This window comes from Hippoglossus stenolepis, chromosome 10 (genome assembly GCF_022539355.2).
Source record: "Hippoglossus stenolepis isolate QCI-W04-F060 chromosome 10, HSTE1.2, whole genome shotgun sequence".
NCBI lineage: Eukaryota > Metazoa > Chordata > Actinopteri > Pleuronectiformes > Pleuronectidae > Hippoglossus > Hippoglossus stenolepis.
Window position 1 is genome coordinate 4,730,704 of NC_061492.1, and position 12,139 is coordinate 4,742,842.

A 12,139-nucleotide genomic window follows, 5' to 3' on the forward strand; every position below is an offset into this window, starting at 1 on the left:
TTGTAGCTGAAAACGCTTTGACAGTCAAATGGGTAAAACTGATGCACTTACCTCCATCCTAACTCTATTAAGCCTGAGAGACTGTCAGAAGTTTGGGGAGCCTGAATATATGATCCTCCGTCAGATTTACACACAAACACTCAGAGGGGGGGTGGCGGCTCGGAGCTGGCGCCACGCCCCACACTGAATTGTGTTATAAATAAGCTTTAACTTAATTGCATTCCCCCAACTGGGAGGAACAAACACAGGGCCGGCATATTTATTGCCACTCAACCTGTGTGTGAGTTAGTGCCTCTGTGAGTGTGTGTGTGTGTGTGTGTGTGTGTGTGTGTGTGTGTGTGTGTGTGTGTGTGTGTGTGTGTGAGCAGCAGCCAAAGTGCAAAAGCGACAATAAGTTTGAAAAGATAAATGTTCCCATGAATCTTCCACCTGTACGTGTGAAGGTGTGTTAGCGCTTTGCATGAGACACGGATCTGATGATAGCAGGGGCCGAAGGTGTTTGTGGTACAGTGAATAATTCCATGCCATTTTATCAGCGATGCTCCTAAACGAATGCGTTCACTCCACAACGGAGGATTTGTGCCTTTCAGGCTCCATGTGGATGGAAACACCAGATATTTCCTACTGTGTGCGACCCTCCGATTGTCGTTTGTGTCGAACTTTGTGTTATCCTGCAGTGAGATCGCTCAACGCTGATCAGCAACAAGGTTTGTGCAGATTTCATGGTCCCCAAGATACGAACTGAAGAACTATTAACAATCTTTTGACGCTATTATGAGGTCACATGTCTGATTTGTCCAATTCTTTGGATTCATGTTCGTCTTTGTCTTGTCTTGTTTTCATTTCTTGTTAGTTATTGATATCGAATTCATCATTTTCTTCATGTGCTCTTTCCTGGTATGAAAATTAGAGATGGATTTTATAGACGCACCATTAAAGAGTTTTCGTCGCCATGTTTGTTGTTGTCAGAAAGTCGTGACTCCGTGCTGCCCTCTAGTGGATGTATTTCTTTACCAACCATGCTAACGTAAAGGACGCATCCAAGTATGTGGGCAGTGACGGTAACGTACCTATTTTCATATGTAAAGGCAGCATAACTTAGCCTTAAGCTGTTTTGGAAGCATTTAAAAAGCTTTGGTTAGAAGCTGCTTCACCATAATATTCCATCATCCCACCTGCTACACCTCCAGAATAATAATATCTTGATTTCTACCCTGCTTTCTGGAACAAGTCCCTCGTGCTTCGCTTTGGTTACAGCTATTGAATTCAATTTTTTTCCTGATCCCTCATCTCCCAAACTCTCAAACCAGAACCAGCCATAAAATCAGCCACAAGCGAGTCGGTGCAGTTTTTTGTTTACAAGCACTGGTTCACCTCTAACTGGACATAAGCCGTAAAATAAAGCACCAACACAACAAATACTACAAACTTCACCACATTAACAAAGAACAGAAAGTGTTACTGCACCTCGAGGCACAGTGAGAATACAAAGACACATTCCAATTATTGCCAGAACAGAAATTATGAGGCTAGCATGAATAAAACACAACAAAAGTACATGAATATGATTAGCTGATGCTGGAGATGATCCTGGGGGTGTGAGCAGGGGAGAGAGACTGGTAAGGTAAACCTCATGGGTCTATTCCAGGACGTCTGAGAAAGTGCTGGCAGGGGGAAAAGCTGAGTTCGTCAGCAGGACGAGGATCAGCGAGGACATGTGTTCTGTCAGTCATGACGCCCAGAGTGGGGACAGCTACACGTTCCTGAGATATTAAGCAAAGGGGGTTGGATGAGGTCCGTGCACGTACTGGAGGAGGTGGGGCAGATTGCAGGGGAGGGAACGGGGCATCTCATGAGCATCACCCCGTGCACGATGTTATTTATATGAAAATACGAGGCGGCTTTACAAGCGGGAGAGTCGTGCTCATACAGCGTGACCACAGTGGCAATTACTTTGGCTGATTCCGGTCTGTCCGCTGCACACCATCCATTTGTTTATGAATCCATCAGTGCCTAGTTAAACATGCAGCTCTCCGGGGACGGAGCTTCTGCACCTCACAGCTGTGGAACCTTCACTGGGTCAAAGGAAGCAGAAGCCCGACACCTTAATCCGTTTAATATGCTCAGCAGCAAAGTGAGCATATACCCCCCCGTCCAAGGGTCTCAAGTTAAACGTGAGGGGCCACAAGAGGATGAAATGTATTATTACACTGATCAATCTGCAGATCGTTTTTTTTTATTTGTTTCATCTATAAAGATGAGTCCAAGGTCTCATCGTCGAGTATTTTGTCCAAAACCCAAAGATATATTTATATATATTTGCACAAGGAAACCACTAAACCAGTTATTCACATTGGAAAAGTTGAAACAAAACATTAGTGTCTTTAAAAATGCCTCAAAACAATAAATTAAAATTGGTCAAATGGTAAATGGGTCAATTAATACTTCCAGCACTAGTACTGTCGGTCAAAGCAGCTTTTCCTCTGACTTTTCTAGTAATTTCTAGTTTATATCTTGCAAAATCTTTCAAATAATACGAGAGGGAAAAATTACTGTTAGAAAGGAAACAGCCAATTCCAGCGATTCATTTTTATATTTCAGCTAAAACAACATTACTATATCTGATGAAATATCCTTGGTTTCTGGACTGGTTGAATGAAACAACCCAGATGAAGATGTGACCTTGCTAGGAACATTTTCCCTTGTTTTCTGACATGTTCATAAATCATCATAAATTGATTAATAAAAAGAAATAAACACACTATACGAATCTAAACTTCCCTCACTTCTCGCCCTGCTCTCATGTCCACACTGAGACCATCACCTCTGACTTCGATTGCACGATGTTTGGACAAAAGTATCTGTTAAATGAACAAATTCAAATATAAATAGACATCACCTGATTTTAAGTGTCACAAGCCAAAACCATTGATCTATTCCACCTCAAGATATGGCCCCTTAAGAATCATTTTCTAAGTTTGCTGCCTTAGTGAATGTACATTTAAGAAGCTTGTGGATGAGGTTCATATCTGTCGGCTCGGAGCAGAAGCGTTTCCAACCAGAAAACTATTAAACTCCATCCTCCGTGCTGAGAACTATTGTCTGGCTAAGAATTGGAGGGATGTGTTCCAGAGCTCCAGATTAGGACTGTAATAAATTTCCACTCTGGTTGAAAACAATGGGCCCAAAGTGTGTCAAAAGAGATTGAGAGTCAATGCCTCGTAAAACACGGGGCAGAAAGAAAGGAAGAGCATGAGAGCCGAAGCATCTTGCGGACTAATTGTCCCAAAGTACATTAAATGAAATATGAATAAAATAAAGATCCCTTGCCCTTTAGACAGGGAACACTCTTCATTTCCATGTCACAGTTCAATAAGCAGCAAAGCAGATTTAACCACGTGCCAAGAAGGAAATCCTGCAAATTTCTGTGCAAAATGGAAACAAACATTTTCATTGTCGATTTCCCTGCACGCTATTGGTTGAATATGAAAGTGAAGGCAATGGAGGCAAAAAAAAATCTGTATATTTTCATGTCGTGAGCGCAATAAACGACCTGAGGAGAGCTTTCAAGGCAGCGGAAGAAACATCATTGTAATTATGCCTTTAGTGAATATTCTACACATTCATCCCCTTTGTTTTGTGTATGGAAATGCTCTCATGAATCTTCCAGCATGCTTCTGGATGAAGCTGTCACTTCCACTGCTCCTCTTTGTCTTCCTTATGGATGCACACAGATTCTAATTCATCACTATCTGAGTGTAATTATGGAAATTTCTGGAGATTTGTTGGGACTTCTGCAGCAGCAGTCGGCCGTTTCTACAAAAGATCCAGAAGTCTCTGAAGGTTGAAGGAAAGATTTTCATAATTATATGAGAGCGTGTTCATGCATACGAACATTTGGCATTGTTAACTGAATAATGTCCTGTGTGTTCTGAGTAATAATAGAACAGTTATCATTACTCAATAGCGAGAGATTAATCCACACTGACTGGGTAATGTTAGTTTAATATTTACAATAATAATAATATAATATATCTTCTTGTGCCATCTCTTTTTGCAGTAAAAATCCCATCATGTTTATTTTAAACCCCCGTCTGTCAATGTGGACAATAAAACTGTACATTGGGAAAAAGACTATTTATTTAACATGAGTTCAGATGGTGAATTTTATTCTTTTTATTTTACTTCCACCAAGTAGTTTATATTTTCACGTGTTTCTTTGTTAGTCTGTCACCAGGATTACGTCAAAACCACTCGATTTCCATAACTTCTTGTGAAGGTGTCGGGCATAATCCAGATCACAGGGCAGATCCAGGATTGACATTTTTTCTCAGAGAATAATTTATGGATCTTGATTTAATCAATCAGAAAAATCCGGCACATTTAGGCGACTGATATCTATGAGTTTGTGCCATCTGGTGCAGATCCAAATAAAAATCCAGTGAATTCCGATGCAGCTTCACAAGGGGACTGTTGGGCCTTGGCGGAGGTTTGCACTCCAATCATATCATTATATCTTTGTATGCACACGGCCACTTCTCCTCAATGTCAATGAAAATGTCAGACTTTGCATTTACAACTTATTTAAAAGCAACAATATGGTGGTTGATGGTAAAAGGATTAAAGGTCAGACATTACGACCTTTGACTGAACCTGTCGACCTGACAATTAATCTAGAGCATTTTGATTAAATCCTAGATCTCCACAGCCCCAGATGAAAATAAAGGTTTGTCTCTCAAATAGAAGTCTGCCTCATATCGGATGATTTGAAGAAATCGACTTCCACTAGATGAGAAGATGTTTGTCAGATATGAGGCCACAGCCAGGAGATGGTTAGTTTAACATAAAGACGTGGAACAGGGGGAAACATCGAACCACTCCAATCTTCAAATATACAACCGCCAGATACTAATTAAAACACATTATCTCACATTCAACGTTTTGCAGGTGATGTGCCAGATCATTTCTTGGTCCAGTACCAGTTACTTTCCCAGTCTGCTCTGGTTACCTGGCAAGAAATAGCAATATTTTTGTAGAAATGAAACAACTGAGATAAAAGAGGATTATTGGAGATGGAGTTCTGTTACCTGGGGACAAGAATTTGTCACTTCTCTGAAATGGATGGTGACGGAATCAGAGGCTCCTCAGTGCTGGTCCACACTGTTCCATGAAAAGAAATAATTATTTTGAATCAAACCCCCAACCAAATCCATACAGGTTGTGTGTTGGCCCATGTCCCACCCCCCTCTAGGTTTCATTGAAATCTGTTCAGTGGTATTTGCATAATTCTTCTAACAAACAAACGGAGAGTGGTAGAATTATAACCTCCTTGGCGAAGCTATAATCATTATCCATCTATATTTCTCATAAATGAATCAGCAGATATAATTATTCCACCATACAGTCATTCAGATGAATACTTAACTACACAACTTTATCAATTCACAGTGTGTCAAGTCTCACACTCTCACGGAGCGACGCCGGAATGCAAGAACATCTAACTCGCAGCACCGTGTGCAACACAATGGACGGATCGATAGACCAGTATTCCCTCACAATGCCAACAACATCACAGCGATCTCATAATAATAGTCACGCTCCACATCTCCCCCCCTCCACTCCCCTGGCAGCCTTCAGGCCCGGCCCAAAACATAAATCAAACAAAATCCTGAGAGCTCAGCCGGGCCCCAAGAGCATGCTGATCACCCAGACACTCTTTACCCCGCTGCCAGTCTCCTGGGCTGCACAGGCCCTCAGGAACACTCACCCTGCAGCACGGACCCTGCCAGCCAGCCACAGCACGCTGAGAGGGGCTCTGATCTGTGGGGGAAGGGGATGTCACGGACGCACGACACTTTGATTTAGCGTCTGCGGGGCCGACGTGTGAGATGCAAGCGGATGCAAGCTGTGAAATAAACAAATCAATATTTCTCAAGAGGAGCAGTTCCGTACACATGCCGGTCTCCTGGAGCACTGGCTGACACGCAGGGGACTGTGGGCTGTAGCATCGTACAAATACATGACCTCAACGCTAACTGGTACGCCAGTAAGACGGTTGCTATTATGGCAACACTGACACAACATGTCCCACTCAGTTGTAACCGCTGTTATTGTGGTGCAGTATTATACACAGATAGTACAGCTGACGAGGCTACAAATACACATATTTACATAGAACGTCACTACTACTCAAGCTTTTGAATCACGGCTGCACCCAAAAGGCGTCAAACCTCCAGTCACGTCACTCATTTTGAACCAGTCTACCCACTAACGTAAAAGACGACCATTGCACGAACCTGGGCCTGTTGTAATCCCCCCTCTTCTTTCATATTTTGCATTTGTTCTTCCCTTCAGCTTTATTTCAGTTGAAGGAGACATGAGACGCCGCCAATAAAAAATGACACAAAAGCAGCAGGGATTGTAGGAGAGGGTTAGTTAAGGACTTCCTGTCTCCACGCTTGTGTGACGAATCCCAAAAGTTGAATGCCTGTTACATGCGACACACGCGGGATTGCTTCCAAAGCACTCTGATGCAGAATCTCCTGACAGGAAAACAAGGGGATATAGAGTGGCATGCTCAGATATACTGTCTGACTGTGTAAAGAGAGAGAGAGAGCATTTACAATTCAAAGAGCGATAAGAGCTGACAGCCCAGGAACAGGTTACCAAACTATGTTATGAATTAAATGTCAAGAAGCAAAGACGACAACATGTTTGTTTCAGCTGAACCACTTTGAAGTTCACGATCATATCACATGTACCGAAGCTACTGTTTCTTAACGGGGTTACATCATCAAACTGTGATGCTAAATCAAAACACACAAATCAATGGGATTGCAAACAAGAATACAAAGAAAGTAGCTTATTTATGACTCATTAAATTCATTTCAATAACCTTGGGTGATTACAAATCCGATAACGTCACAAATAAATCCACAACAACACCTTAATGAAAAGCCACAACCATTAGAGAAAACAGAGATGCTGTCTTACCACGTCTCGTCGTTTTTGAACTCCAGCTCTCCGTACGTGTCTTCGAAGTCCTCGCCGCCTCCTTTGGCAAGTCCCTCCATGGTGCGATAAGGCACAATGATTGTTCCCCTTGCTCCAGAGGTCCTCAGCACTTTCAGTTCCATAATGCCGATGCTTTCACTGATGTGCACCGAGCTGCTCTCAAAGGTGAAGATGCCCGAATGGTCGTCATCCAAGATGGTCACAGTGGCCACGGTGGGGAAGCCCAGCATGGCCTTCGGGTAGGGGAGACTGTTGGGGGACAACAGCTCGTCCTCGGTCTCCAGGACACGCAAATTTCCGATGCGCACAAAAAAGTGCTCGTCCTCTTCAAAGATGTCGTCGTCTATGATGCCAATGCTTATTTCCTTGAACATCTCCCCTGGTTTGAATACCATTGTACCCTCTGTGAACTCGTAGTCGGCCCCAGCGTTAGCTGACCCGTCCTCTGTCTTATAATCCACGTAGATCGTCTTGTTGATGTCGCCACCCTTTCTGGTGATGGTCAGAATGGCGGCGCCACAGTTCTCGAGGCACTGGTAGACAGCAGGGTCGAAAGCGATCCGGGACACATACTCCTCTGGCTCCTCCACGTGCACCTCCTGCACACTGGTGCACTTCTTCGTCTGTTCCGCAACGTGTTTCTTCAGGATGTTTCCGGCACCCGTCATCATACGCGTGGCTTGGATGCGGTAGAAGGCGCGGCTCTTTTGCTGGTGCGACAGAGCGTAGTAGTTGGCCATCTCAACCAGCTGATCCATCTCTTTCTCTGGGTGCTTCTGCTTCAGATCTTTCAGGATGCGGATCATGTCGCGCCGGGACTCGTCCACCTCTTTACCCTCAATTAAACCGATCAGATTGCTCGCCGCACCCCGTCCATGAAGTGAGAGTTGACCAGCTTGCCGTCCATCTCGATCCCCTTAGAGCGCTCAGCCTCCGTCTCGATGATGACCGCCCTGTGTTTGTCAGTGCGATACTTCTTGTGCATAAACCTAAAGAAGAGCAGTCGTCTGTCCGCCACCCAGGCAAGGAGTACACATATGGGGAAGAAAGCCAGTGTGAGTAGACCCTCCCAAACCTGGACTACATTGGGAGAAAACACAGCCAGTATCATGTAGAGCCAGATGTAAGCGAAGATACTCCAGCCTGCAGTGACAAAGAAAACTCGGAGGTGTTTGATCTTGCGTACCTCTCCTTGGGGAATGACGGACACACAGAGGCCAATGATGACAAACATGTTGAACGCTGCGCTGCCAACAATGGTGGCAGGCCCGAGCTCGCCAGATTGGAAATTATGTCCACAAACCTCAATGACAGAGAGCATAATCTCAGGGGTGGACGATCCTAAGGCCATGAGGGTGAGGTTGGAGACTGTTTCATTCCACACCCGGATTGTAGTGGTTGTCGTTTCCCCGTTGGGCCTTTTGATGACAACTTCCCTCTCCTGGGACGTGATAACCTCAATGGCGGCCATGAAGCGGTCAGCGATGATGGACACTCCAAGAAACATGTAGATCATGGCCACAAAATACACAATGACCCGTGCGATCTTGTCCCCCATGGAGGGATCCTCTGGATACCATATGGGCAGGATGATCCCCTCGTGACACTTGGAGTTCCCCGTGCAGGTTCCATTGCTGGGGCTGATCGGAGGAATGGGAGTCGTCCGTGCCTCCGTACAAAGGAAGGCGACAGCCACCGAGACCAGCCCCAACCATAGGCAGGCCGAGGACCCTGGCTTTACAGGCCTTGAACCCTCCATGCACCCTCCTACGTCTCAAGGGTCCTTACCACACTGACAGTCCCTCTGGGATCCAGCACTGGGCTGTGTTTTTCTCCACCCACCACCTGAAACACCAGAAAGAAACAACAGAGATGATGTGAATGTTATATTTCATCTCTATTATAAAACAGCCCGATGGGAAAACAGTGATAAAACAACTGCACCATGTTTCTTTGGGTTTTCGTATTAGACCAATTAATGCGTATATTGCTTGTTAAATATTATTTAATACATTACTCATTAACACAGAGTACAATGCATTCATTTAGTCACATAATAAGTCATTAATGAATGCAATCACATAAAGGAAATTGTTACCCAACCTTAGGGTATTATCACATTGTTTTAATCCCAAATTTGAGGAGCAGTAAATTGTACAAGTGTGTAAGACTGTGTTTACATTTCCCAGGGAAAAACACACTGTGTCAGAAGCAAAAAAATGAATGTCTCCGTTTTCTATAAGTGCACAGAATGAAATGATCCCTCCTATCCTTCAGTTCCTGCCTCTTACTTTAGAAACAGCAGAGTCATGAGAGCTTTTGTGTTATCGAAGACAACCGGGCACCTTCTCCGACACTTTTCAGGTCTGTATATCACAAAGCAGATAACTTCAGTTTAATAAAATCATTTGCCTGTGGGCTAATTTGCAATCATGAGGTTTATTTTCAGTTAAGATGTGGATATGTGCGTGATTGTCTTAAATCTCAGGGGTAATACACCGCTCGGAACCAAACAGCTCGCTCAGCAGGCCTGTGATGTTGCCAAACTAAGCACTGTCCAAAATGTCGCATTGGCAAAAAAAATCAGCAGAGGAGAGGCAGGAGACCGTCAAGAGGCAAAACTGAAACAAAGGCTACAGACGTCCCGTCCACATTCATCTCATACTGAGCCCTAAATGCACACTTAACCACTTCTGCGAGAGAGAGCAGCGTTACAACATCAATGCAGACGTTTTCCAAATTCATAAAAGCTCCGGCCGAGCATCTCACGACTTATCTCATGAGATATGACTTCAGAATTCGTTTGATGTTAACAGCTGAGGCCGAAGGCAGCAGGAGCATGACAAACACTCTAACCAGCCCCGAGTTAGACGGCGTAACTCAGGGGTTTTATTGTTGAGGCTCTTTTTTTAAATGGTGTCTGACTATTTAGTGGTTCATGACATTGGGACGGGCCACTCTGCAGCCTCCACCACACCTTTGGGCCCGCGAGGCACACATGCAGTTAAGTCTGAATTCAAATTATCTCTTCAGACAGTGTGAGTTAATCACTCTGTCCTGAATTCACTGGAGGGTGACGTTTCTTTTATTACCCTCACACTTGTTTCCCTTTACTTTTGTTGAGAGGAATGTGTATTGTTTTTACATTCTGCCCCCAAAAGAGCATCCTTGTGTTCTGATTCCTGGTTAAAAGGTTGATTACCATCCAGTATGCACACATGGCACTTTGGATAAAAGCATTCATTAAATTCTGTGTAAAGCAGTTTTTGGGGTATTCTTAAGACCTAAAATAACTCTTGAAGCAGGCTTATGGAAATTATAAATCTCACATCCAGACGGACGACTGGCCAGTTTGAAAAGCTGACAGTGTTTTCAGTTGAGGTGTGAATAGTCAAACAAGAGCTGCTTGAAGAACTAACACTTATTTAAATATCGTCTCTGGAGCCTCAGCAGTGTCAACACACACAAAGTCAAAAAGGTTTCCATCAATGTCTCAGGCTTTATATATTATAATATAATGATCAAAACAGTTTTTAGAGGTAATATAACATATAAATGGAGAATAGGATGCCTCAGCGTAAAATTAAATTCCTCACATGTTAAAAAGATGATTCAGAGCATCACGCTGATCTGGGGGATAGAAACGGGGACGTCCACAAGTGTCAGCAGAGGCAGAGACAAGACACTTAAATTTAACTGAGTCAGCAGAGCCATTTATATGGACAGGGGCCAGCTACGTGATCCCTGTGAGAACCACCAGAGCTGAGCACAAACAAAAACCACAGGCAGATAACTGAGCGACAGAGTTGGAACTTAATGACCTGCTGCACCTTTTTAGTGGAATTCGTATTATCTGAGGATGGGAGGTGATGAAAAAGAGCAAAACGTTCTCCGTCAACCTGCTCTGGATAAACAGAGGTACAACAAAATGGCAAACAATCCAAATACCCACGAATCCAAGAGCAAACTAAAGGAGTGACACGGAGAACTTAGGAGGTCAAACAGTAACTGGATGGAGAGAGAAAGTTCCTCCTGCTGGTTCCTCTTAGATTCACACATTTCACAAACTGAATGAAATCATACTTCAAATTAATGTGCTCGTTGCTCATTTCCAGGTCTCTGAAAATATGTTCCAGATAATAAACATATATTGAACTATCCTGAGTAGTAGTTTGAATGATTTTAAAGATATGTGATGTGCATGTACAAAATAAACCTTGACTGTTATTAATGTCATTACCAAAATCATTCTGCAACATACTACCTCACAAAAACTACTGATACTACTTCTATTACCTACCACTCTACCTTTACTACTTCATTTGTTGTTTCAAATTAAAGTTATGTGTGAACACACCTTGTTGAATTTAAGTTGAATAAACTCAGTTAATTTGTGTGTTACCTATGGAAGTTATTTTGTTTAAGTTCATCCAACTATCGTCTTATTTCAGTGAACCAATCCATCATCAAGCATCATTTCACAGCACTTCAATAACTCAGCTTCCATAACCTAGTTGAAATTATGTTTATATACTACTAATATGCAATCGTACATTTCAAAGAAAGCATAACGCTTCCCAGATAATGTCTTTTTTTCCTAAGGTATTATCTAAGCAGTGCAGCCTGTGACTGATCGGACATATTTTCATCTCGGGGGCTGAACCATATGCGGACGCTGCTGCTGCCAACCGGCCCCACGAACCCGGACAAGACCATGTGCTCGGCTCGTCTGATGCTGACACCAGCTCTTGTACAGACAAAGAAGCCAAAGACAGTCGCCAGATTCATTCAAGTGCCAGAGTCACACTGAGACCCAGTTGGCCTGTAAATATTACTCCTGGTCCCTGATGAGTAAAAAAACATTTTGATTTCATCTTTTCTTTGCTCTACGCAGCGCACAGCTAAATATTTTGGGAAGATAATAAAGTCGATAGGTAATTTTTCACTGGACACTGTCGCATCAGGTTAACGTGTGTGTGCTTCATCATCGTGGCATGAAAGGTCAACACTCAAAAGAAATTTGCACCTCGTATAACCAAGGAAAATAAACAACTTCAACATAATGGCACTAGCTCTGCATGTTTTAAAGTGAGGAGGTGCTGTCAAATGCTTCTGTGATGCTGTG

The 12,139-nt window shown here is 43.4% G+C and overlaps 1 protein-coding gene across 1 annotated transcript in view; it reads right to left on the reverse strand.

Moving 5' to 3' along the window:
• The window catches only part of slc8a3 (solute carrier family 8 member 3), a 95,123-nt gene that overhangs the window by 78,890 nt on the left and 4,094 nt on the right, over nucleotides 1-12,139 (reverse strand). The window contains 2 exon segments of the mRNA XM_035167515.2: nucleotides 6,994-7,885; nucleotides 7,888-8,859. Coding sequence (XP_035023406.2) covers nucleotides 6,994-7,885; nucleotides 7,888-8,773 — 1,778 coding nt within the window. The 5' untranslated portion in view covers nucleotides 8,774-8,859.